General features: G+C 45.9%; 1 protein-coding gene across 1 annotated transcript; it reads left to right on the top strand.

Annotated features, from left to right (window-relative positions):
• Positions 1–343: 343 nt before the first annotated feature.
• On the top strand, positions 344–27,250 carry neurl4 (neuralized E3 ubiquitin protein ligase 4). The gene is made up of 29 exons (XM_061236135.1): positions 344–508; positions 4,431–4,899; positions 5,149–5,214; positions 5,346–5,785; positions 7,059–7,170; positions 7,687–7,775; positions 8,032–8,104; positions 8,578–8,851; positions 9,576–9,757; positions 10,395–10,480; positions 11,196–11,358; positions 11,466–11,676; positions 12,550–12,626; positions 12,815–12,893; positions 13,298–13,473; positions 13,649–13,777; positions 13,928–14,073; positions 14,425–14,643; positions 15,083–15,181; positions 15,490–15,633; positions 15,908–16,072; positions 16,330–16,488; positions 16,577–16,756; positions 20,554–20,647; positions 21,263–21,370; positions 22,436–22,580; positions 23,144–23,256; positions 24,229–24,388; positions 24,709–27,250. Exons 1-29 carry the CDS (start codon positions 344–346, stop codon positions 24,911–24,913), a joined length of 4,728 nt encoding a protein of 1,575 aa, XP_061092119.1. The 3' UTR covers positions 24,914–27,250.
• The last annotated feature ends 712 nt before the right edge of the window (positions 27,251–27,962 follow it).

The following is a 27,962-nucleotide window of genomic DNA, read 5'->3' as shown; positions in this document are numbered from 1 at the left end:
ATTTCACTTGTCAACCCAGGTTTTTTCGCCCAGTGATCTAATAAAATCACCCAAACAAGCTGTTAAGCTGACAATGAAAACAACTTCACCCTAGCCTTTATTATCGAATTCAAGACAGTTAGCCTATATGTTATGTTAATACAAGCTCATCCTTATCGGAATGTTTTAGGCTAATGCAATCATCACTGCCACACTACCGTAAAACAACAAGTATGTGCGGCAGACCTTCTGCCGTATAACTGCGGTGACTGCTGCGTGGCAAAACTGTGCACAAGCGCCATTGAAATAAACTGTATACGGAAAAAAGCGCAGCAGTGTCGTGAAGCGTGCCGCCCCAGCAAAAATGGCTGCGGAGTTGCACCCGCGCAGCGGAAAACTGATCGGCCTGTCGAACTCGAACCGAACCGCTCAGCGCAACCAACCGGTCCAAGAATTCAACCATGGCTTGGTTCTAAGTAGAGAGCCACTAAGGGACCGTGATGTCTTTACTGTCCGTATCGACAAGAAGGTAAGCCACTTTGGCAGGAGAGAGATCCTAATGTGACACAGAGCTCAGAATGGATTGGACGGGGTCTGTGCGCCTGCTGCCTGACTGGAGCGGGTGAGCATGGTTTGACAACTGGACAGGAAAGGAGGATGATTAGCAAGGACGAGAATGCATTAACTACAAATTATTTTCAGATAATTCAAGCTTTCTAGTTTTCCTAATCGGCAACCTAACGTTGTTTGGAAGCTAAATAGATACCCAGCTAGCTTGAGACAGCTGCGGCATGTCTGCATCGATGTGAGGGATCTTTAATAGGTAACTGCCTAGCTAGCTAGCTGTTGTCGTGCCTCCTGTTTTGCTGGTGATCTGGCACAAGCAGGTGTCTTGTAATGGCGCTGGTAATATTTCAGACGGATGTTTTATCATAGCTAACTGTACGGATGTCTTTCCAAGTTAACAGCAGTATGGAATCACTGGCTTTGGTTACAAATTGTTTTGTTGTGCTAGTAATGCTAGTCGTTCGTCGGTTGAAGTAAGTCATTGAGGTGGGGTTATAGTTCAATTGCATTTCTAAGTGCAGTGCATCCGGTTGAATGTTCCGATTCTTGTTGCAAATAGTAGCTAAAGGCGTAACGTTAGCTTTCTGTTTTTTTCGTAGTGATTCGGATACCAGAAAACATGCAGTTATCATTGGGCTAACGTTAGCATGAAGGTTGTCACAATTGTATTAGAAGCAAATTGCAGCTTGTCTATATGATTAATTTTATATCCCCTACTCTTTGATTGTTTCTTTAGCTATTTATTTAGCGTACCTAATGGTCGTTGTGAGCTGGCCGTGTTGTTTCCAACAATCTTATTGTATCTTAATTAATAAGGTAAAGGTAAAGTGTCAAGTATCAACATCATGCTAACGTTACTTTGAATATGGGGCAACTTGGTTCGTGTGCAAGCTTTTTTAAAATGCACATTTACATTTCTGTGTTAGACAAATTGAAAGCAGTTCATCCAGACTGAAATTGACCTTGTAGACTGTTGATGCTAGATGTGTGTTGTCATCTTGTTTGTTTTTAATTAGCTTGCATTACCTTTACATGGATTGGAATCCTCATATCAATAACTATTGATTGAACTATATGTGGCTATGTTTCCTCGAGTGATTCCTCATTTCTGCACCAGTGCCTCATTTTGTTGTTACAGTAGCTGTTGTATTTCAGTTATGACAGTGTGCCACGTGCAGTTTCTGTGATGACAAACAGGTCTGTCCTGCTGTGTCAACATGCCAGTGTCCCATCCACCCCTATGTGTCATTGGCAAAGCGCTCTTTTGCCCAGTGCCTTGTCTGTGTGCCAACTCTGGTGGCAGCCCTTCATCACTATACGAATATAGTAACCTGGTCATACCCGTATCAGGGTGCATAGAATTACCACAAACATTACATCTGGCATTAACAAGTAGGCTGAAAAGCACAACACACACGCAAAATATGCAGAATAGCTTTAATTGTAAGGGAGAAATGATGACATTCATTATGCACATACATATCCTTCAAATGCAGTGTTTGAAAAAGTGATCTTTTCACATACAGATATATTTCTTAGATGTTATGGATGCCTAAATTTGCAAATGTCATGAAGTGAAAGAAAAGAAAATCTCCCATCCACTGTATTAACTTACATGTATTGCATTGCTAAGGTTTTATTGTGACAAAGGTCAAAAGGGCCAAAAGTGGAGCCTAATAAATGTGATGCTTTCTGTGGAAAGTAATGCTGTGTTGATGCAGTTTTTTTAATTTCATTTCCTGCTGTGAAATACAGTATGACATCATTGCTTATAGAAATCATTTTACAGACTGCGGTGCAGGGATTCCAGTGGTCTTAATTGTTTATATAATAATATTAGATATGGTCTATCTTGCAAGCAGTCATGTTGCTTTGCTGTTCACTCTAACAGTCAGAACATTGGTACCTACCTATTTCCTGTAGAGTTAAGGTTATTAAAATACAAGTTGCAGCTGTTACTAGAACAAATGCAGGATTAGCCGTATAATTATCATCAAAGGTTTGCGATTTATGTTAATCTGGCACAGTTACAGTCACACATGTTAACATCATCCGGTATCAACACGGATTAAATTGATGAAACACCATACAGATAAACAAAAAATAGGTAACTTTGCCTGTCTTTGTTGTTAATATGTATACAGTATGACAATGCGATTTGTGGAAATAAAATGTCATATTTGCAGACATACGATCAAAATTGAAATCCTATTTGTAAGTTACTACTGTACATATGTATCATTTGGAAATGGGAAAGTATTTAGTTGATCCGATCAAATGAATCACCAGCTAAGTGCATGAGAACTAATTTTTAAGTGGCAAATACATTTATTGTGTGAATTAGCAATATGATTGAGGTAATTTGCAATAATGTTTTCAAGTACTTGAAATGCCTTAATTACCATGGTCAAGCTGCACTAACATGGTTCCACCTGGAATTCAGACCGGATGCCTTTCTGGTCCAGCTGTGTATTCCATCCACTGCATTGTAGCAGAGATGAAACGGAAAGCAGCTGGGACCCTAAAGTGGTATGCTAAAACCTTTAAATATTATTGTCTGGCAGAAAGACATCAAATAAAGACTTCATAATTTATGCATACACTGTCAACAGGGTTAGAAAGCACAAGAGAGCTGTATCTTGCCCTTTTCACAGACTGAAAGTGCAGACGCTCTGGAGTATGTCACATGTAAAATGAGGGCCCACTCTCTCATTCTGTTATATAACCACATGACAGAGTCCTTTCCCCTGGCCAGCCTCTGGGCATCTTCTGTTGTTTAACCTATATCTCCAGGCTACTGTGACACTGCCTTACATAGCAACCATAGTCAGAGTGAAGTAAAGACTTTTCCACTCACTGACTCTTTAGCTGCTTGTGGGTTGCTCTGAAACATGCCGGGAAGGCATTTTGCATCTCAGCTGAATAGTATCTCAAGCCTTTAAAATCACTTTATTCAACTATATTGCAACTATATTATCTGTAAGTAGCCTATATATTTAAGGTCATCTCCTCAGATTTGAGTTTGCGTGTTAGTGTACATTGATGCCTTTCGGTTTTTATGTTTGTTATGGATCATTAGGAAATATTAGGCTGCCTAGCATGGAGTAATTGCTGCTAAGGACACTTTCTGACAAGTTTAAAGGAGAAGCATGCCCCCTTTTTCATGTCTGGAGATGGCCATCGTAGTGTGTCCACCAAGGTTAGTTGCCTGAAGAAGGCCAAGGTATAGCTAGTCAGTAGAAACACAGCCTCAAAAAGTGGAATTAAATTAGATGGGGAAAGCAAGACAAAAAGGGAACAACTTAACTGAACTTAACTGAACTTAACTTAACAACTTAACTAGAACTGAACCTCTAGGAATTGGGAAGAGCAAAAAGAAGGATGGGGTGTGCCCTCAAGGTTAACTCTGCGTATGTTATCGGTGCAGTGCGTGCTTCCTAGTGGCTGACTGAAGATAAGTATGTGTGTCCTGTATGCTTTGGCTGTCAGTCCACCTTCTCTATACACTGTTGTCACCATAATTTTGTTATCTCTCGCTCTAAACTCTTTCATAAGACATATGTTATGTCTTTGTTGTGTTAGGTTATATTGTAACCTTAGGGCTATACCGTATGTCTCTACTTCTAGGCTTTCCTCTCCTTCCCTCCACATCAGACTTTTATGCCTTTCAAAAGCTATATACTGCCTACCTGCCTGTAAGTGTAATATTATTATCACTACTGTTCCCCTTGATGTGGCTTGCTTTTCGACTTCTGCATATTTACATGTCACATTTCGTTAGAGCCATTTCATATTTGCAGAAAAAAAACTCTTAGCAGGTGACACGGACAGCACTTGTGTTTGTGACGGGCCCTGTTTGGTACTGACTGCTGACCGCGCTCCAGGTGAACTCATGGAGCGGTTCCATTGAGATTGGCGTGACGGCGCTGGACCCGGCGGCCCTGGACTTCCCCAGCAGCGCCACTGGGCTGAAGGGCGGCTCCTGGATCGTTTCGGGCTGCTCGGTGCTGAAGGACGGCCGCTCCGTGCTGGAGGAGTACGGCCGGGACCTGGACCAGCTGGGGGAGGGCGACCGCGTGGGCATCCAGAGGAACGGTCGCGGCGAGCTGCACCTGTGGGTGAACGGGCAGGACTGTGGCGCCGCGGCCAGCGGTCTGCCCGCCCGGCTCTGGGCCGTGGTGGACCTGTACGGGAAGTGCACGCAGGTCACGGTGGTCAGCTGCGAGCCGCCGCCCCCCAGCACCGAGGGAGAGGCGGAGGAGGAAGAGGAGGCCTCTGCAGTCCAGGACGACAGTGCGGTGGGGGCCACGGTGGCTTTGAGCGCCGCTGATGTGAACGGAGATATGGAGGAAGGTAGGAGAGCGGGCTCCTGTCTGTCGTGGAGGAATTGTATGTAATTGTTTTACATTTTATACTTGCGTTGGTTGAGTCAACTGTGTAGCAGAGCTTCTTTTTTGGTCAATGTCTCTTTTGGGAGAAATTATAAGTGCTGTATGTTGTATTCTGCTCTCTTATGTCCCATTGTTTGGGTTACAAGACTGGGTTGATGTATGTGCTGTGAGGGGAGTGACATTAATGGTTTTTCTGACTCTTCCCCCTCAGTGCCCGAACTCCCTCGCAGTCAGAGCAGGCCAGACAAGTTTCCCAATACCTTAGAGCCCGAGACAGGTGAGCAGAAGCCTTTTGTGTCATTTCATGAGTCTGTTATAACTACAGCACAGTGTGAATGTTGTCATGACTGCTGTTACCACACGCTTATTGTGGCTGTTGCTGATGGTTTTACGTTTTTCTCTCCACAGTGCTGACAGAACATCAGCTTTTCGATGTGTTCAACAATGCCATAGTGAGCCTGTACCGCTCAGAAGAGGAGGGTGGGGGAGAAGGAGGGGGTGGAGGAGGAGGGGGAGGAGGAGGCGGGCTATCGGAGGGCTCGAGGGGAGGCACAGGGAGCAGCAGCGGAGCGGGCGAGGGAGGCAGTGACAGTGGGAGCGCGGCTGGAGGCGGAGGTGGAGGGAGCACCAACAGCAGCCCTGCCGGGGGTGGAGGGGGCGTGCCTGGACTGGGGGTGGGTTTAGGGGGAGTGATGACCAATGACGCGCTGCTCTTCCACGAGAAGTGCGGCACGCTGATCAAATTGAGCAACAACAACAAGACGGCAGAACGGCGAAGACCCCTGGACGAGTTCAACAACGGGGTGGTGATGACCAACCGCCCACTGCGGCACAACGAGATGTTTGAGGTGAAGGCAGCGGTGGTGTGCTGGTATTGCTTTGTCACCAATGTATTCTAGTTAAAGGGTGGACATCGGGAAGGATGGCTCTCCTCTTAAGGGTTTATCGTGATTTAATAATGCTGTATTTTGTGTGTAAGCGTTTGGAAATGTACGTTTCAGTCTATCACACGTCAAGCCCAGATGGACGAAATGGCCCTTTCTTCTTACACTTTGGTTTCACCATGCAGGAATGTCAGAACTTTTCATACATAGCCTGCCATTTCATGGGAGCATAATGTTTCCAGCATATGAATGTTACGTAAATGAAATAGTCATATTTAGTATTTTGTGGCATATCCCGTCTGCAATTACTGCTTGAAGCTGTGACTCATAGACATCACTAGGTGCTGAGTATCTTCTCTATACGCACATGCACACATATGTATATTCATTTCTCTTGTCTTCTCATTTATATATGTACATACAGTATATGTAGTGGAGGAAGCATTTTATGCTAAAGGTGGTGCAACCAGTTATTATCTTTACAGTGGTAATAGGGGTGTTTGATAACCTTTTTTTATTCAGTAATGAAATAATAATATAAAAATCTATTTTGTGTCTGCTCAGTTTCCTCAGTTTTGTCTAATATTATATTTTGTTTAAAGATATGTAACAAGGTGCGGCACGGATGGTGCAGTGGGTAGCACTGCCGCCTCACAGCAAGGAGGTCCTGGGTTCGAATCCCCGTTGGCCGGGGCCTCTCTGCGGAGTTTGCATGTTCTCCCCGTGTCTGCGTGGGTTTCCTCCGGGTACTCCGGTTTCCTCCCACAGTCCCAAGTCCAAAGACATTAGGCTGATTGGAGAGTCTAAATTGCCCATAGGTATGAGTGTGTGAGTTAACGGTGTGTGTGCCCTGTGATGGACTGGCGACCTGTCCAGGGTGTATTCCTGTCTTTCGCCCAATGTATGCTGGGATAGGCTCCAGCCCCCCTGCGACCCTGTTCAGGATAAGCGGGTTAGGATAATGAATGAATGATATGTAACCATTGATATGTCACAACAAATATGCAAAAATGGAGGAAATCGCGGGTGGTAGGATACTTTTTCGAGGCACTATATGTGTGTGTGAACTATGTTATTTTTATATTTATGTATATGTATATATATATATATATATATATATATATATACAAAAAGTTTTGACTAAAAGTTTATTGAAGTAAAAGATAATGAACAGAATATGTTTCATGTTATCGATTCAGCTTTAAGAGTTAATGGTTTTGAACCTCTTCCCTTTCAGATCCGCATCGACAAGCTGGTGGATAAGTGGTCTGGGTCAATTGAGATTGGAGTGACAACCCACAACCCTAATAACCTGGATTACCCTGCAACTATGACAAACCTTCGCTCAGGTACTGCTTCCTGGTCTGGGAAGGTTTTTAAATAAAATTAACTTTATTTCCAGTATTGATTGATTTTGAACATGCTCGTCATGATCTTACATTGTGTTTCACTAACACTACCAATGCTGCTGCTCATGTGAAACAGCTCTCTTGTTGCATAAATGTACGTACCTACTTCAAATTGGATATAATTGGATGGCTTTATGGCTTAACTGCACACAGCAGGATGTGCCAGTTGAATTTAATATCACAATTAAATTTGTTATTGGGTCGTATATCGTGCCTAACGTTGTATTGCACACAACTGTGCCTTGTAGCCCTGCCACTTTCTAATGTTTACTGAGTGGCAATGTCATTGCTGTGAGAGCCGTGCCTAATAAAATCTGATGGATTGATTGTTGCGCAGGTAATGTACTCTCAGCGACTGTGTCGTGAAGGTCACCTCTCAACCCTTTGAGTGATGGCTTGTGTGTGTGTGTGTGTGTGTGTGTGTATGTGTGCGCGTGTGTGTGTGTGTGATTTCAGGCACAATCATGATGAGCGGCTGTGGGATTCTTACCAATGGGAAGGGGACCCGCAGGGAGTACTGTGAGTTCAGCCTGGATGAGCTGCAGGTCAGTCTCCACCGCCGTCGCTGTCCTAGTCTCACTCTGCGTCACCCCGAATGCTGCGCATTTCCTTGGTGGTTTTCATCAGGATTGCTTGCATTCATGGTCCACTATCAGTAGTGTGTCATTTAATAGTTGGTCTTTCTCTTTGAATGACACATTGTCAAGTAGTTTGTGAGCTACTTCAGTTTTGCAGTGCTGTTTTTTTTGTTTTTGTATGTTTTTTCTGTATGGTCTTCAAAAATCCCTCCATTCTTTCCAGGAGGGGGACCATATAGGCCTGATGCGGAAGGCCAGCGGAGCTCTTCATTTCTATATAAATGGAATTGACCAAGGTAAGACTGCCATCTGTTAACATTAGAAAAACTGTATTCCAGAGAGTTTCTGTGTTTGACCTGGAAGGTTGGTGGTTCAAGCGCTGGTGTAGGCACGGTAAGATCCATGCAGCTGTTGGGCACTTGAGCCCAAGTTACTCCATTGGGGATTGGCCCCTGCTTAGTCTAATGAACTGTTAAATTGCTTTGGATAAAAAGCGTCAGTTAAATAACAAATAACAATTTATTGCACTTGTAAAAGTGCCCCCTTTATCAAGGTCAGATTCGGAGCCTCTGTTGGCTCATATTACAGCTATTTTTAAGAAAATATGATCTTGAAATATGACCATTAGATGAGTTATTGTGATAATTTCCCGTACTTGTGCAAGAGCTTTATTAAGCAAGAGCTTTATTAAGCCCGTCTTAAACCATTTGCTGACCCTGTGTTGACCTCCCTCACCTTGTTTTGGCCCTTTTTGACCTGGTGTCTTCAGGAGTGGCAGCTGCCCAGACTCCGGGCGTTGTCTACGGAGTCGTGGACCTCTACGGCATGGCTGTGAAAGTCACCATCGTGCACAACCACAACCACAGTGACAGACTGCGGCGTAACAACGCCATCATGAGGGCGCTGTCCCCCGACGTGGGCCGCCCCCGCCCATCCCTCTCCCTCACCCCAGACCCGGACGCCCCAGACCGCCTCCTCTTCCACCCCAACTGCGGCCAAAAGGCGGCCATCATTAGCGAAGGCAGGACTGCCCTGCGCCCCCAGTGAGTCACATTTCCTTTGCCTGTTGCCTTTAGCAGTGAGCGTTTGTCTCTTTACGCCATTAGTTTCCCCAAGAACTTTCCAAGCTCAGGGGTTTCAGTATAAAGTATTAGCTTATAATAGTGAATAATTTGGGGGAGAACATACGCATAAAAGGTTTAATGAAAATTCAGTTGAATTATAACCTTGGACTTCATATAATGCACCGATAATTGTCAGCATTCAATTTTAATGGGAATTAAGTAGAAATGCAACTCTCTGCATAAACCCATTTAATACATTATTCAACATTCCGTTTTTGTGTTTCCGTAAAAGGAGCTAAGAAATAAACTCAGTTCCGCTCAAAATAAATAGTCAATTTTTTTTTTTGTTGGTAGGTTTTGTAATTATATCTGCTTATGAAGAGCTAAAACAGCTTTATGTTTCTGTATGCATATGATATGGTAAATGCAGCCTGTGTAAATAAACCCCCCAATTTCCCTTTTATTCCTGTTACTGTAATTCCCATATATTTCCATTAATTCCAGTATATTCTCTGTAATTCCCATGGAAATTTTTAACCCGTGAATATTCCCAAACTCTGGAGATTTTTGACAAATGTCTAAACTTTCATGAAAATAAGAGTGGTAACAGTAGTGGGATTGCGATACAGAACCAGAAAATGTAATTAACATTTTATTGCCGGCATGATGTTTCTCACCTGCTTGCGTATTTTTCCTTGGGCAGTGCGACAGACGACTTTAATCACGGAGTGGTCCTGAGCAGCCGACCACTGCGCTCCAACGAGGTGTTCCAAGTGCGCATTGACAAGATGGTGGACAAGTGGGCCGGTTCCATTGAGATTGGTGTTACCACACACAACCCGGCCTACCTGCAGCTGCCCTCCACCATGACCAACCTGCGCTCAGGTAACAGTGGCACACCTGCTATTCACATACACATACACCAGACCTGGGTCAAATGCATATTTTAAATGCTGCTACTTTTTAGATGCTGGTATAATGTGGTAAAAACTCCTGCGGGACTTGTTGGTGAACTTTTTTTACTAACCATAAAAAAAGTTGTTCTGATAGGATGCTGTGGAAATTTTACTGTTAATAATGGTTAAAGTACTTCAAATAATTATTTTGCCCTGGTCGGAGTGATAAACGCTTAATAGCACACATGCATTCTTAGATTAATGGGGATGAGTGTGTGGTATGCACAGTATGTTCAAATTGAGACTTTATTGCCTCACATGGAATGCCTCACATGCATTGAATTTAAAGCAGTGTGCTATGCATTGGTCACACATTCTGGGCTAAATGAAAACATGAAGCTGGAGATGGTGAACCTCGTAGGGTCCATGTGTATAAAGATTCTGAGCCTACTCTACACATTCTGTAAAAATATTGAAATTCGTAAAGTATTCTTTATGAAGTAAAACTACAGGACACTTGCAAATCATGTTAGTGTTAGAATTGCCTTTTTATTTAGCATTCTCTCTCTAGAAACCCATAAAGGCTGTATGTGGTATGGATATAGTTCTGTATCTCTGTACCTCAGGTACCTGGATGATGACAGGCAACGGTGTGATGCACAACGGAACCACGATACTTGATGAGTACGGACACAACTTGGACAGGCTCAAGGTGTGTGCTGAACTCGTACCTCCTCTCCCTCTACTCTCACCCCTTTGTCTTTACCCTTTCCCAGGCCTTCCTGTCTTTCACCACCAACCTCCCCCCTGTTGAGTGCTGAGCCCCAGGGTTCTGAGTGCCGAGCCCCAGGGTTCTGAGTGCTGGGCCCCAGGGTTCTGAGTGCCGGGCCCCGGGGTTCTGAGTGCCAGACCCCAGGGTTCTGAGTGCCGTGCCCCAGGGTTCTGAGTGCCAAGCCCCAGGGTTCTGAGTGCCAGACCCCAGGGTTCTGAGTGCCGGGCCCCAGGGTTCTGAGTGCCGGGCCCCAGGGTTCTGAGTGCCGAGCCCCAGGGTTCTGAGTGCCGAGCCCCAGGGTTCTGAGTGCCGAGCCCCAGGGTTCTGAGTGCCGAGCCCCAGGGTCTGAGTGCCGAGCCCCAGGGTTCTGAGTGTCGGGCCCCAGGGTTCTGAGTGTCGGGCCCCAGGGTTCTGAGTGCCGGGCCCCAGGGTTCTGAGTGCCGGGCCCCAGGGTTCTGAGTGCCGGGCCCCAGGGTTCTGAGTGCCGGGCCCCAGGGTTCTGAGTGCCGGGCCCCAGGGTTCTGAGTGCCAGGCCCCAGGGTTCTGAGTGCTGGGCCCCAGGGTTCTGAGTGGGCCCCAGGGTTCTGAGTGCCGGGCCCCAGGGTCTGAGTACCCAGGCTCAGGGTCTTGAGTCCCTGCTGTCTGTGTCTCCCAGGCTGGGGATACAGTGGGCGTGGTACGGAAGGAGGACGGCAGTCTACACTTCTTTGTGAACGGAGTGGCGCAGGGTCCCGCTGCTTGGAACGTGCCTCCCAGCGTCTACGCCGTGGTGGACCTGTACGGGCAGGCTGCCCAGGCCACCATCATGGATGACATGGGTAAGGGAGGAGGGGAGAGGGAGAAGGAGGGGGAGATGGGCTGGCATCAGCAGGGTGGGGTTGTCTGGATTGATTTGACTGATTCGCTATGCCCCGCACTCCCCCAGCTGACCTGCCCCCTCTGCCGGAGGACTGCTCAGAAGGGCCCACGGCCATGTCCCCTGGCAGCCCGTGTTCAGTGGGAGGGGGCAACGGTGCCAACGACCTGCGCTTCCACCAGCTCCACGGCACTAATGCGGTCATCACCAACGGGGGGCGCACCGCCCTGCGGCAGAACTGCCGCAGCGAGTTCAACGATGCCATCGTCATTTCTAACAGGTGAGGGAGTGGCCACGGGATCAGAGTGTTGTTGGAGTCAGTGGGAGGGGAGGACTGCACAGAGTTGGTACAGTTACTGGGTAAACTACACAGATAATGGTGTTATTACAAGTTATTATTTAAGAACCAGGTTTGTTATTGGCTGACAGTTGACCAGTTGACCTTATCATCTTAATTGAAAGACTGAGTGATGTTTGCTTTGGGTCTGCAGCAATAGATTGGTTTCAACATTTCCATTTCAATTGAACCTAGTGTGTGTTTGTGGATGGACAAAGAGGGAAAGTCCATTAAATAACAAAAGGTGTCCCTGTAGTATTTGCTAGTATTTGCGATTTATATCATTAGTCTTTATAATGTTACTTACTCCAATTGAAATATGCAGATGATACAGCTCTTCATTGTTGTGCCCCACCCTTGTCTAAGCCTTCCCAATGCTTCAGAATCCTTTTCATTCTATCAGTCTGCAGGAAAAACAATATGTCTGGTATTTTCAAGGTCTCGTCCTCAATTTTTGGATGGATTGAAATTCACCACTTTTATATAAAGTGCATTGAAAGATTACCCTTGGAAAAATGATTTGATCTCTGGTTTTTGGTTAGATAAAGAAAGGAAATACTGCCCTGTAGAGGGAGTAGTGCCCTGCTGAATTAAATGTTTGTTCTCTTGATAAAGATTTATCTAAATGGGACTCCTAGCTGCAGGAGTTCCTGACAGTTTATTGGGGTCAGGATCAGATCTGGACTATGGAGTGCAAATCCCAAGGTAACAAAGACCTGTCTGTATGTGTGTGTTCATGCTTTTGTGTGTGTGTGTGTGTGTGTGTGTGTGTGTGCGTGTGTGTGTGTGCGTGCTGGTGTTTGTGTGTCTGAACAGGTGTCTCCGAGATGGAGAGCTATTTGAAATAGTCATTCAGAAGATGGTGGATCGCTGGTCAGGATCAATAGAGGCTGGTGAGTCCTGGTAGATATTAGAAACCAAGATGCCTCTACAGACATTCACAGTTATTCAGTTATGTCTAAGACCAATACAATGCTCTTTCTGCCCAAGATAATACCCAAATTGGATTCTGGTGTAAAGGCCGGTTGTCTGTGAAACACGTTTCAGCTCCTCATAAACATGATGGTTTACATGTTACCAGGGGTGACCGCAATCAGGCCGGATGAGCTGGAGTTTCCCAACACAATGACAGACATTGACTATGACACGTGGATGCTGAGGTAGTGTGTGTGGCTTTATCTCTGTCTTTCTGTGTAAATACTTCACCTTGCTGTATTGCTATCATCATTTGAAGCATAAGAATGTGCATTATCTTGGGAGTGTGTATGAAATGGTAGGGAAGGTGTAAGACTTCTGTGGGTTTATTTTTTTCTTAAATGTAAACTCTGAGCATGTATTGTAACAGATCCACAACTCTTGAATGTCCAAGACAAATTTCCCTTTGAGACAATAAAGGGTTATCTTATCTTATAATGCTAGCATGTAGCATATTGGTAGTCAACCGGTAGCATGTGCTCAGTTAGCATTTCTCCTCTGCTGCCCATCGTCTCCTCTCCTCCCTCTCCTCCCTCTCCTCCCTCTCCTCCCTCCGCTCACGTGCGCTCCTGTCCCGCCCCTCCCGCAGTGGCACAGCCATCATGCAGGACGGGAACACCATGCGGAACAACTACGGCTGCGACCTGGACTCTCTGACCACGGGCTCGCGCATCGGCATGATGCGCTCCGCCACCGGCGACCTGCACTACTACATCAACGGCGTGGACCAGGGGGTGGCGTGCACCGGGCTGCCGCCAGGTAAAGGTGAATTGAACCGGTTTACTCACCCAGTCCACCCTCCCCCACCTCAACCCCCTTCAGACCTGTGTTCCCTACCCCCCTTCCCATATGAATCTCGCTTGTGCTGAAAAGTGTCGGCCTTCCAAAGATGCAGTGGACCCGGTAAACCCCTCTTCTCCGTCATGTTCTCTCTTCCCAGAGGTGTATGCGGTGATTGACTTGTATGGCCAGTGTGTCCAGGTGTCCATCACCAGTGCCTCTGGGCCGCTGGACAACAGCCTGTGCACCAGCAACATCACAGAAAAGAGCTTTCCGATCCACTCACCAGGTACTGCGTGGTTGTGTCAGGGCGGATGTGTGACTGTGGCCCGTGTGTGGACGTGTATGCGCTCGCATCTGTCTGTCCCTGAATTCTCTGCCTTTGAAATCTCGATGTAATGCTGTCTAACCCTTCCTTTTGGTTTTTGTCCCCCTCTAGTGGCAGGAGTGGCTCACCGCTTGCATAGTAAGCACGGTAAGAACGTGGTGCTGCTTGGGGAGGCCTGCCAGGCAGTGAGGGTGGGCGGGTACGCTCACGGAATCGTCTTCAGCGGCAAGGAGCTGAAGACCGACGAGCTCTTTGAGGTGAGAGGGTGGGGGCGGAGGAGCACTGAGGTAGTGGGGAGAGGGTCAATTGGTACAGCGCATTCTAAAACATTGCACCAAGATAAAGGTTGGCGTACACAATTTTGGTTGTGATCAGATGAAAGTTGTGATTTTGTGTAGCATAGACATAACACTATTCCCAGAGGTCCTGTAACCTTCGGCGCCCCGACGGCAGGCCGAAGAGAGTAGTCCGGTTTAACAGTTAAAAGCAACTCACTCTCTTTGAGGGCTGAGATCTGCTGGGTTTCCACCCTCCCTTTGCCTGGGGGTCAGGCGTGAAGACGGTCCGGCCAGTGCGGTTTGTAATGTCCTCCCTCCCCACCCGCACAGGTGAAGATCGATGAAGTGGATGAGCAGTGGTCGGGCTCGCTGCACGTGGGGCTGACCACCCTGCAGCCCACGGACCTGCCCACCTGCCCCATGGGTGGCCTCTCGCCCTCGCTGCCCCAGCTGAGGGCCAAGGTCACCTGGCTGCTGGCCGGCTCGGAGGTGCGACGCAACGGCGTGCTGCAGCGGCAGAACTACGGCTGCTCCCTGGACCGGCTGGCGGTGAGCGAGCGCCCGGGGGCTGAGCGGGAGCAGGGGCTCATGGGAGAGTGGAGGCGAGGTGGCGATGGAGGGGAAGATGGTGGGTGGATGGGAGGATGGGAGGATGGGCGATGTGAGTGATGAAGGGAGGTGGAGGAGTAGATGAGAAAGGGAGTATGAGCAGAGGAGGAATGTCCAGGGCTCAGGAATTTCTTTCAGGGATGAACACAGCCAGCTCATTTCACTAAGTTCTGCCTTCTGGCTGAAGAATTGTGCAAATTAGCAAATCCAAGTGACTGAAACAAAATACTGGGATGGACTTTTACTTTCTTAACCTGGATTTTATGAGAGCATGGAAACTGGGCGTGATAAACTAAGGTTTCAGCTGCTATCTCTACCAGCAAGCAGTGCATTTCCATGTTTATGCGGTAACTTGAATGCTGTGTGTCTGCGGTTTCAGGTGGGGAACCGTGTGGGGGTGAAGAGATGCAGCGATGACACCATGCACATCCTGATCGACGGAGAGGACATGGGCCCTGCAGCCACTGCTGTGGCCAAGGTACCCCAAACTGCTACTGTCCTTACAACCTACCCACCATTTGGGGGTTAGGTGTCTTGCTCAGGGACACTTCGACACACCCAGGGTGGGATCGAACCGGCAACCCTCCAACTGCCAGACGACTGCTCTTACCGCCTCAGCTAATGTCACCCTCCCTATACAGCAGACCCCACACTCCCACACAAACAGCACGCACTCACACACACCTGCACACACACACACACACACACTCACACACAAACGCATGCATACACGGCCGTACACGCACAGACTCATACAAGCATACGAGCGGGTTCTCTCCTCTGCAGAACGTGTTTGCGGTGCTGGACCTGTACGGCCGGGTGACGGCAGTCTCCATCGTCAGCTCCTCTGTGCTGGAGGACACGGAGAGCACCAAGGCTCCCTCCATCTCCTCCGAGAGCTGCAGCGAGGGAGAGGAGGACAGCACTCCGGTGAGGGGGAGAGGGAGCGCCTGTGAGAGGGGAGGGAGGTGCAGAGTGCTGAAACTGCAGCAGCAGAATGGCTATGGCTGTGAGGTTAGCGAGGTGAAAGCTCAGGATCGTTATTTGCTCCATAAAGTACTATCATTTACTGGTCCTGCAGTATTTAAGTTAGCATTGTTAGTGGGTGGCATAAGCTAACTGGTGTATGCAGGAGCAGAAAGGTACCACAGGCATATCTATTTATCTGACTGTATGCACCTCCCCCGCCACTCACTTCCTACAGTGTGAGAATGAGGCTGCCTTGGTTCCTGCCGCCATGACTTTCCTGGAGAATCATGGGAAGAACATACAGCTGTCCAATCAGAATCTGACAGCTGCCCGTGTGTCCAGCTACAACCAAGGCCTGCTGGTTACAGCACAGCCTCTCTCCCGACAGCAGCTGTTCCAGGTACTGCCACTGAAGTGTGTGTGGGTGTGTGTGTGTGTGTGTGTGTGTGCGCAGTGTGGTGGTGTGTGGTAGTGTGTGGTGGTGTGCGCCGGAGTGTGTAGCGTAGGTGGCGGGATGTGCCCCGTTCTGTGTGTGTGTGTGTGGTGGTGTGTGGCTTGGTGTGCACCGGTGTATGTGGTGGAGTTTGCAGGCTGTTCTGACCAGCGCATTGTGGTTTCAGTATTCAGGCTGTTCTGACCGCCACATTGTGGTTGCAGTTTCAGGTTGACCGTCTTAACCCCTCCTGGACGTCCTCCCTGTCCCTGGGTGTGATCGGCCACTCCCCCGATCGGCTCAACTTCCCCTCCACGGCCTGCTGCCTGAAGCGCTCCGCCTGGCTGCTGCAGAGAGATTCCGTTTTCCACAACTCCCTCAAGGTGCCCGCCTGCCCTCCTCCCCCTCTGCGCCCCCCTCAAAGCACCGCCTCTCAGTCCCGCTCTGACGCACGCCCGTTCTCCCCGACAGATCTGCGAGAACTACGGGCCCAACCTGGACACCTGTCCCGAGGGCACCGTGCTCGGCTTGCTGGTGGACGGGAACAGCTGCCTGCACCTCTACGTCAACGGGATGGACCAGGGCGTGGCAGCGCAGGACATCCCCAGCCCCTGTTACCCCCTCATTGACCTCTATGGCCAGTGTGAACAGGTTGGTGTCCCGGCCTGAATTTCAGAAGCCATTTGGCTTCTAAAGAGTGTTGTAGAAAACGGAGAAGAGTGGAGTGCGTTTTCTAGAGGCTGCAAGGCACTTCACATCAAATGAAGCCAAACATGCTGGCAACATGCTAGCTTCAGACGATAGTTTTTGGTTACCTTGCACACCAGGAATGGTAAAACAATTACAACTTTGCACTAGAACTCTGCACACAGAACCTTTGGCCCGCAACAGTTTCTTTGGTCTGGAAAAGCTGTAGACTGCTGTAGGTGGGAGGAGGGAACCTTGGTGATTGTAGAGCTGTTCAGAATAAAACACTAAGTCCCTATCTTGTGCAAGGCGGCGGTAAGCCCAAACGCATATGCTGTGTTTTTCCCGCCAGTGCCTTGACTGTTAAACTGGCAAACAACCACGCTCCAATTTGGGCAGGTTGGTCTTTAAATGAGGTGTGGCATGGTAATTCTCAGCGTATTGATATCTTGATGCAGCCGAATGCGTTTGTGTTATGACTAACCAAAGCCTGGTCTTATGTCATATTGGGCTAATAATGCGCCAATAGGCTATTGCACAATGGTACATCCTCCTGTCTGTCACACATGCAGGGAAACAAATAAAGATGACAACCTGAAAGATTATTATTGTGAAATTTTATTGAAATCTTAAAAATACAGTGTAATAATGGTTATAATATTGATCCGAATTAGAAAATCACAGCAATGAGGAATGAAACTGGCCAACCGTTATGCATATTACATTTGGATACGATTCAAAAAATGGGATTCATTCAAATGTCACCATTTTAATGTAAGTTTTAACCCTTTTTTTAGTTCTTAGCATTTATTTCAGTGAAATAAATTTTCAATTAAAATTCAATTTTTATCATTTAGGTTATTAAAACTTCACCTGTTACTCCATAACTGAACAAAATTATTCTAAAGAGAACTAAAAGTCTAATCAAGAAAAATAAATGTTTTGAAAACTAAAAAAAAACTGTACCACATTATACGATTAAGACAGTTTGAATGGAGTGGTTCTTTTCCTGGCTGTAAACATGTTTTTCCACGTCTTGCTAAATCTGTCATATTACCAATCCGCCAAGGGTAAACGCAGTTGGCTTTAAAGGGAATGGAAGCTCCCTCCAGCCCTTTTGAACCTTGCCCCTTACTTTGCGCATTAACTATCTGCTGTGAAACTAGTCCGACCCTGCCCTAAATGGACTTGCATGGTGAGCTTTAGACTTTTCGTAATGACTATGAAGATCCTAAATCACAGCTATTCTATCCAAGGCTCTAATTTATGGTGACATCCAAATGCCTTTTACAATAGGGAACAGGAAACTGTGACACTGTGAAAAATGTGCTAAGAATGTGGGAAGTGACATTAAGCCCGTTGGATTTAAGCTCTAACGCAAAAGGGCAAATTGGACATTCAGTTGACATTTCAATGTTGATGGTGGTGCAGCAAGAGCCTGCCAATATGACAACTTTCAATTTTCTGCAGTCCCATTTCATACCAGAGAAGAATGACTCATCTGAACTTCAAATATGATAATTAGTTATTTGTTTATCGTATTTGCTGTTAATGCCACATACAGTCTTTTGCATGCACTTTAATTTGTCCACTTATATAAAAAGGGGGGAAATCAGGGGAACGTTGGGGATCATTTCAAACTTGCAGAGCTGTGAAATCTCCCCCAAAGCAGGCAGGAGGAGGATTAGGAGAGTAGTCGTATGCAAACTTCTAACATGCACACTGCATTAAGGGGGGGTGATTCAAAAGGAGATTCCATGAATGATACCGTTAATGATACCATTCCTGGTGTATAAGGCAACCAAAAATTCATGCCTGATTTTTAAAGCTAGCGTGTTACCAGCATGTTTGGTTTCATGTGGAGTGCATTTCAGCCTCTTGAAAATAATGTGGTAGTGAAGGATTATGTGATCCACAGTGACTTTACATATTCTTATGGTTCAGGCATTAACTGGCATTTGTGCAGGTTAATAGCCCTGGATTGATAGTTCAATTTGAATAAATATGTTTTGTCATTTATTTTTTTAATGTCTGGAGTTTATTGGTTAAATATAGGGATTGGTTTTATGTTTTTAAGATAATAAAGTTTAGATTTTAGATTGCAGATCCCTCTGCATTTCTTCATGTCACAATGTGGCTACAGCAAGCTTTAAGCTTTTATTTAACCTTTATTTTAGCAGGGGAAGATTTAGAGTCTTTAATCTTCTAAACATTTGCCATTTCACCTTATTCCCAAAATACCCTCACCTCAGCGAACGTAATCTGTGTGCATAATCCCATTTGGAGGCCCCAGAACATGTCCTTAACCCAAATCTGTACCAGACTCTTGCAAGGTGTCCAGTAGATTATTTCCACATACAGTCAGCTCCATAATGTTTGGGACAGACATGTTTTCCTTGATTTCACTATAGACTCCACAATTTTTTATTTGTAATCAAACAATTAATGTGTGTTTAAAGTGCAGATTCTCTGCTATCATAAAAAGGGTATTTTTATACCCTTGAATAAATTTCACCCTGTAGAAATTAAAGCACTTTTTGCCAACTTGTACTTTTCCCAACCCCCATTTGAGGGCACCGTAATGTTTGAGACAAATGCTTCACAGGTGTTTCTGATTAGTCAGTTCAGTTGCTTCTTTAGTGCTGGTATGAGAGGTTTTAGTATCTAGCCTTGATTCTAGGCTTTTTATTGCCTTTGGAGTCTGTTCTTGCCGTTTGTCAACATGAGGTCATGGAAGGCATCACAAGGCTGAGAAAAAGAAAAAAGCATAGTCTTACTGTAGCCTAAAATTTAGCCGAAAAGCCTGCAAGCCTCTAGTTAGTCACAAAAACATGTTGGCCAGGTTGCGGTATACTAAAAGTGCCTAAAAGAGCCTACAGATTTCTTTACAGATGAGATTAAGATTAACTTGTATCAGAGTGATGGCATGAGCCAAGTGTTAAGGACAAAATGAATTTCCCAAGATCCAAAGCACCGTCTTCATCTGTGAAACATGGTGGTGGGGGTGTTATGGTTTGAAGCAATATGGCTACCACATATACTGGCTCACTTGTCTTCATTGATAATGTAACTGCTAATAGCTGCAGAATGAATGCTGAAGTGTACAGAAGCACCTTATCTGCTCAAGGTTCAAGCAAAAACCTGTAAACTCAATACCTCATCTTGCAGCAAAACAGTGATCCCGAACATACTGCTAAAGCAACAAATGAGTTTTTCAAAGCCATTCTGAATCCAGTTGAACATCTGTTTCATATGCTGAAGAGAAAAAGTGAGACAACTAGACCCTAAAATAAAGCAGGAGCTGAAGATTGCTGCAGTACAGGTGTGGCAGAGCATCACCAGAGAAGATACTCAGCTCCTAGTAATGTCGATGGGTCACACTTCAAGCAGTCATTGCATTCAAAATAGATGCAACAAAGTACTGTACCTAACATTACTACTTACAGTTTACATACTTGTTAAGTTAAAATGTCCCAAACATTGTGGTGCCCTGAAATTGGAGGCAGGGCTATGCATAAATAGTGCTGTAATTTCTACATGGTGCAGCCAAAAACATATGTATTTCCTTTAATAAAAGCTGAGAATCTGCACTAACCATTTGTGAATTGGTGAATTTCTGCTTACAAAGCTACTATTGTGGAGTACAGAGCCAAGTCAAAATATATAGCCAGAAATATTGTCCCAAACATTATGGAGCTCCCTGTATATTATGCTGCTTCTCACATCTTAAGGGAATGTCATTTGTCATGTTACCATGGCAGGTTACCATAGTGACCAACGATTTGCCTGAGGTGGGAAGGGAGAGTGGAGAATCCCGTTGCCAGGGTGATATGGAGAAAGCTGACATGGTTGATGGTAAGATGTCTGTTTATTCCTTTAGTTTTTGTATCGTTCTGACAGTTTTTTGTTTTTTTTACAGTTAAATAGTTGTATTAATGCTCACAATTACCAATAATAATGTTGTGACTACTAGTAATTCAACTCTCCTTCTCTTATTGTTACTAAGAATGTGCAATAATAAGCTAGTACAGCATAGCAGTGGTTTTCAGTGAGGTTTTTTATCAACTGCAGGTACTGTAATAGTGCATGATAATTATTAAACTTCGTTCTGTGCATCCTACAATATATAATTATCACCCACTTTCAGCAAAAGGACTGGTACAATTTTTCCATTGTTTTTGCAGTTCAAATTCCACTTGGCAGGCTTCAGTCTGTGGACAGTAGAGCTCTGTGTTAGTTGCCCAGTGATTTTGGGTACAGTCTTGCAGTGCAATTAATATGCATGACATAAATAAACAATTTCATAAGAGAAAGTAATTTGGCTAGGTTTAGCAATAAGACTGTTATTAATTAGCATTCACAAGCCAACTGTTGTCACCTCACTCCTCTCCTCTCACTTATTGGTCTTTCTCTCACCCTTTTTATATCGCTTGTTGTGAAACATGTTTCTCCCTCTCTCCCTCTCTGCAGGGATCAAAGAGAGTGTGTGCTGGACGCCACCACCAGAGGTGAACCCCAATAAGACCTGCGAGTACCAGGCACTCTGCTCCCGCTTCAAAGACCTCCTCACTCTGCCTGGTGAGTGTCACACTCTCCACTCTCCCCTCCCCTGTGATCTCCTGCTCCCCTCCTGAGTCAGTCTGTCCCCTCTCCACGCACAGCTTGGCTTGCTCTCACCCATTAAAGACTCCATTACAGGACAGTATGGGCTTATGCAGCAGGTTAGGTGTCTTCTGAAAGTGGCAGCTTGGACAGTATTACCTCAGATAGGTAAAATGGGCTGTTTGTGGCAGACCAGTGTACCGGTGTAGTATTCACAGCAAACCTCTGTTCACTCAGTCCCAGCATTCAGCATTTTATTCCCTCCTTTCATGTATACTTCCTCTGCTTTCGAGCTATCCGTTTTGCCAATTGATATTGATATTTCCTCATTGGACTCTATTCATGTTTGACAGAAAATGAAAAATATTTCTGCTGATATATTTTTATTTGTGTTATTTTTTCAGAGGTTACATTTTTTCCCCCTAGCACTCAAAGATATATAAGTTTTTATTTCCCAAACAATGTTCCTATGTCAAATCTTAACATTCTCGTTTGGCAACTGGCCAACGCTTTTCATTAGTTAATCCGCTGAGCTGCGTAATTACCCTGCATTTTCCTCATTGTGCATGTGACCAAACATGTTACCAAGGGCACAACTGAGCATTTGTATTACCAAGGCGTTTCTGCCCGCAGAACTGCTGCTCACTGGAGGTTTTTTGTTTTTTGCACAATTCTCTGCAAACTCTGAGACTGTTGTGCATGAAAATCCCTGGAGATCGATAGTTTCTGATCAATCATTCCGCGGTCAAAGTCACTTAGATCACATTTTTCCCCCATACTGATGGTTGATGTGAACATGAACTGAAGCTCCTGACCTCTATCTGCATGATTTTATGCATTGCACTGCCGCCATACGATTGACTGATAATCGCATGAATAAGTACATGTACCTACTTATCGTTCCTAATAAAGTGCTCAGTCAGTGTATTATATATGCTTGTATTCACCCCCCCCCCCCCGCACCTGTTCCTTTCTCCTTCCTTACTCATCCCTTCACTCTTGCTCCTCCCCTCACTCCTTCTCGCTCCATCCCTCCTCCAGATGGCTATTTTAATGAAGATGCCAAGTATAACCTGTGTTACTGTGAGTCCTGCCACAAGCTACGGGGGGACGAGGCCTACTACAAACGCGGGGAGCCGCCCCGGGACTACGCCCTTCCTTTCGGCTGGTGCCGCTTTGCACTCAGGTCAGTTACTCCCCCGTGCCCTCTTTCACACACAGTATAGGGCGGCCTGTAGCGTAGTGGTTAAGGTAAATTACTGGGACGCGCAAGGTCGGTGTAGCCACAATAAGATCCGCACAGCCCTTGGGCCCTTGAGCAAGGTCCTTCACCCTGCATTGCTCCAGGGGAGGATTGTCTCCTGCTTAGTCTAATCAACTGTACGTCACTCTGGATAAGTGCCTCTGCCAATAATGTCATGTAATATATGTGGCCCTGTGCTGTTGCTCTGTTACTGACGTCCCCATCAGATGTTCAACAGATTCTCCTTTTGCCCTTTCAGATATTGAATGTGTATCTGAGGACCAATTAAACCCTTATTGGCAATAGCCTTCAAGTCACTACTCACTGTATTTCAGAAGGTAGAGGCTTTAGAAGGGGTCCTCATCCTGGACCTTGAGGTTTTGAGTAGCCCCCCCCCCGTCTGGCATTTAAATGTGTATGGTGGACGGATGCACGTCATTGGTTGTGAATGAGCAGCGTGTTTATTCGCTGACGAGAGATGGGATGATGGATCTGCTGTGTGACAGGATCAAGCCCCACTGTGAGGTGTCCAATGCGCTGAAGAAGTGGCACATCGCCTATCACGGCACCAGCGTGGGCAATCTGAGGCGTGCCCTGGATCACAGCCAGCTCCTGTCAGGTGGGCCCACTGCCGATCATCTGCGAACGAGAAACCGCTCCTGCATTATTCACGTGAACTGTCTTAAGTGCTTAGAAGTCGATTACCATTCCTACTCCTGCCCTACTATCCCTGCTAGTGTTTGGTGGTCTTGTTAATGGATCACATTACTGTGAGCTGCTCTGTGATTAAGGGAGAAGTTGACAGTGGAAAGAAGGGAGGAATGATGGCTGGGTTGTAGACGACATTTATCGACAAAATATGGACGCATACCATTTAAAAAAAAAAACAACTGCCTCTCACATTCTTACATTTATTCATGCTACAGAAAACATTTTTCATTTTGAGAAAAAAAAATTATAGCGCTAACCATACAATGCAAAAATATCAGTCCTGCCCATATAGTTTTATTTAAGCTTAACAACAGCAGATCCAGGTGGCACGGATGGTGCAGTGGGTAGCACTGCCGCCTCACAGCAAGGAGGTCCTGGGTTCGAATCCCCGTCGGCCGGGGCCTCTCTGTGCGGAGTTTGCATGTTCTCCCCGTGTCTGCGTGGGTTTCCTCCGGGTACTCCGGTTTCCTCCCACAGTCCAAAGACATGCAGGTTAGGCTGATTGGAGAGTCCAAATTGCCCATAGGTATGAGTGTGTGAGTGAATGGTGCGTGTGCCCTGCGATGGACTGGCGACCTGTCCAGGGTGTATTCCTGCCTTTCGCCCAATGTATGCTGGGTTAGGCTCCAGCCCCCCTGCGACCCTGTTCAGGATAAGCGGGTTCAGATAATGGATGGATGGATGGAACAGCAGATCCAGTTAAGATTTTTTTTCATGTGCAGTTAGTATTCTATTTTTTTATTGATGTATTTATTACTGGTTTTAACACACCTGTAACACATTTTTGTGTAGCTTTTTGACCGAGCGCAACACAGAGAAAAAGAAGAGAAAAACAGGGTGACACACAGAAACTCAACAGGGGCTCTGTCATCTCCTGCAGGCACGTCGTCCATATTCTCGGTGACGCAGGTGAAGACCGAGGGCCAGAATGGCTACAGCGGCCCTGAAGAGAACAGCGCTCCCGACAGGGAGGTGCCAAGAATACAGCTGTCTCCCACCATGCGCTACTCCGGCCTGGAGACCTTCGCCCCCAAAGTGCAGTGAGTTCTCAGGGAGGGGGAGAGGGGAGGACAGTGGGGCAGGGAGAGGTGGGGTGTGATATGAGTTGGGTAGGGAAGAAGGGGGTGGGGGAATGGGAATCCAGTGTGCTATTGGGAAGGGGGGAGAGGGTGCATTTTTGAGACTTGAGACTTCAGAGCGTAATGTTATGATACTGTAGGAGTGTTGGGTTTGGTTTGTAGAGACCCTGATGTGCCTTCGCATCAGCATGCATGTAGGACGTCATGTTACCCAATCAGCTTCATTCTCTCCCTCATTCGCCCCTCAACCCCCTCCTTTCTCTCCCCCGTTTCGTCCCCAGATTCCGAGACCCCCGCTCTCACCGCTATCACCAAGCGCAGGTGGGCTTCCAGGTGTGCGTCCGGCCCGGCTCCTACAAGGCAGGCCCCCAGACCCTGGGCCTGAGCGAGTCTTTGGACCCCCGCTTCAGCAACTCGGAGATCGAGTGGATCACCAAGGAGAAGGGCGGCACTCTACTGTACGGCCTCCTCATCCGGGTGGAGTGAGGGCCCGGAGGCGGGGTCTTCTCATGACCGCCCCCCCCTTGGGCAGCCAACAAAATTCCAGAACTTTCCCTGCTCATCCCCACCGCAACATCTGTGACTTTTTGGAATTTTCAGCCGGGGATGGTGTTGATAAACAAGGATAGACTTCTGCGTTCTATTTTGTTTATTTTTGAACACAGTTTTTGTGGGGAAGGTGGGGTGCTTTCAGACAGGAGCGACACTGCCTGCACTTTATGTTTTGGACACAAGTGGGCGATTTTTAAACTTCTCATCGATTTGATACTCCATTCACTACAATTTGTCTTCACATTTCTCTCTCACACACACACACGTTCGCCTCCCGCCACTTCTGTCTTCTCACTTCTGCCTACTTCTCTTCTATTTGGGAACTCTGTTTCCGAAAATCTGTACTATATTTTTTACTTTCATTCCCAGCCCATAGTTGTGCTCTTAGTCTTTTTTTTCTTCATGAAAATCATACTACTCCCATTTTTTGTTGGCCTTGTTTTGTGGTTCAGGGCATGGTCATTGTCCTCTGTGAGAGAGGGTGCAGGGATGAACACGTCTTGCTCTGGGCTTGCACACCAAACACTACCACCTCCTCTCACTCACCACTCAGCACTGTCTGGACTCCGTGCTTTTTAAAAACTCACTGGGGAAGAAACGACAATTCAATGGAAGAAAAAAAAAAAAAAAAGAAAATAGTTGAACGATACCAAGAACAAAAAAAAAAAAAAGACGAAATGAAGTTCAAATCAGGAGGGGACCTGAGAATACCACAGGGAGAAGGAGAGAACCCCCAAACTGGAGAAATGTTTACGCTGACATGTCCTGTAAGTGTGCGTGGATCCTGTCCAGCTCTCCTCTCCCTCCTTCACTCCAGTCTGTCTTTTTTTTTTTTTTTTTTTTTTTCTTTGACAAGTTTATTTTGTCTTGATGCCTGGTTTGCTGTCCCCACCTATTGTATCAATGCTGAGCACAGAGCACGTTCACACAAACTGAGTCATATGCCTCTCAGAGGCTCTTTAGTGCTGCGTTTGCAGCAGCGTTAATCAACCTTGGTCCAGCAGGGGAGTAATTCAGTACAGCTCCTCAGAACTGGTTCTTATAGGGCCATAGTGGCTTCAGGGAAATTTGGCTGTTGGTTCTGGAGGGTCATATTGTCTACAAGAATCTCAGCTTCTGTAAGGCCAATAATATGCTTTGATTACTACAACTTCAGAACTGTGGAGGAAGTCCAATTGGTGCAGTCTAGATGATGATTAGACCAAACTTGCCATCACATTTAGCATTCTTGTAGAGTGGATGAGCTAGAAACCAATGAAGCTTAATAGGAGCATTTCCTTTGGGCTGTGACCTCAGCAGGATGGAAAGCATGTCAAATAGTTTTGATAGCTTTTAGATTCCTGAAAGGATACCATGATCCTGCCCATTTGGCAGCATAGCGCATAGGGGCTTCATCCTGACGCACTGAATCACAGTCGAGTGTTACCTTTCTAGTTTGGGCCTCCTTTAAAATAAGGGTTAAAAGCACCATTTTGCTTGTTCCCAGTGCACTGTTCATGTTTACCGCACTGCAGTTTGGTCAGGGCTCTGAAAGGAGGCGGCGGGGTTCTTCTCTGAAACGCTCACAGATGTTCCAGGGTCAGTTAGGAAATGGATTCGTAGCATTTCAAGATGGATTCCACACTCTGACTTTCAGTTTACCCCACCTCAAGATTGGAGAGGGTTACAGACAAATGTGACAAAATGAAGGCGTTCTAGCATAGGATTTCAGTATTATGGATCCCACTCTCTCCTGTTCCTAATGTTTACACAGTAGGCTTTTGCTTAAGCCATTGTCTCCGCTAAGTCTTTGCTCATTTATCGTTGTTGCACATTGAGGAGATTTTGCTCCAGCCATGCAGTGGTGTGCCTAGGTGCTGACATGCAAGGAACATAGGGAAATTGAGTTTGTTTTAAATTGTGGCCCTGATAATATAGCTCACAATGGAAATACATTTTCAGAATGAATACTTGAGTTATTTTCGTTCGCTCAAATGACATTTACTGACAAATAACATTTACAAAGAGCTTATCCGGTTCCTAAAGAATCTGGAATTTGAATGATCCACCACTGTCTCCAAAGCATATCTTAAAAACAGCACTTTGTGTCTTTCGTTTAGTTTTTTGTTGCCAATTTGATGTATTTTGGTATATATATTTTTTTTTTATGTCAAATCCCATGAGCTTGCCAAGAGTTCCTGGGCAATACCATTTTCATCTCAGCCATGGAGAAGTGGGGTTGTCTGGGTAACAGAGTTAAATTAGTTGCCTCGAACAGAATGTGTGCTCTAATTTATTGGGGGGAGGGGGTGGGGGTGGGGGAGGGAGATAAAAGTGCTTGCAATGTCCAATTAAAATGTGAAAAAGTGGGTTGTTGATGCCCAGTGCTGCTTTTTTAAATAATTAATTTGTATTATTTGTTTTTGTTTTATTTTGTTCCTCTTATGTTGTACAGACTGTTACATAACATAAATCATATCTTCCTGATTTGTAAAGAACAAATAGAAAGTATGCACATTGTATGAAATCAAGTAGTCTGGTCTGGTTTTTCGCTGTCTGTCATGTTAATGTCTTGTGTTTTTGTATGTTGCAGTCTTTAATGCTATATATTTATGTTTCATATTCAACAAATATAAATTTTGCATGCCCTCTAAGACTAGGTAGCTGTCCTGAAATAGGTAGCCTATAGAATGAGATAGGAGCTAGACTGGAGTTTGTGCGTGTTAGCGTCATCTTGCATGAGTAGTTGGTGTGAGGTTGTTAGAAATTCATCTGCTATCAGCTAGAGGACCCATCTATTCCCTGTGTTCAGGGAATGCCCCACTACGTTACTGCTCAGACACAAAGCCGGTATCCACCAGTTTGTGAGCACTTCCGTAATCCCCTCATTTCCCCCTCCTGTACGTTCACACCAAATTGGTTGAATTACCACTTTGATGAATGACAACTAAAGCTGTATGGTTTCAAATGGTGGATGGTGAGACAATGTATTAGATCCCTCATG

The sequence above is a fragment of the Conger conger genome, chromosome 3 (assembly GCF_963514075.1).
Source record: "Conger conger chromosome 3, fConCon1.1, whole genome shotgun sequence".
NCBI lineage: Eukaryota > Metazoa > Chordata > Actinopteri > Anguilliformes > Congridae > Conger > Conger conger.
The sequence above is the reverse complement of the archived record's forward strand: the minus strand, read 5'-3'. Positions and strand labels throughout refer to the sequence as shown.

Bases quoted from the DNA above. Each gene is read 5' to 3' on its own strand.
- neurl4 (XM_061236135.1), top strand. From the start codon at position 344: ATGGCTGCGGAGTTGCACCCGCGCAGCGGAAAACTGATCGGCCTGTCG. The intron at 4,900-5,148 runs GTAGGAGAGCGG...CTTCCCCCTCAG, and splicing joins GAACGGAGATATGGAGGAAG to TGCCCGAACTCCCTCGCAGT. The intron at 5,215-5,345 runs GTGAGCAGAAGC...TTCTCTCCACAG, and splicing joins TACCTTAGAGCCCGAGACAG to TGCTGACAGAACATCAGCTT.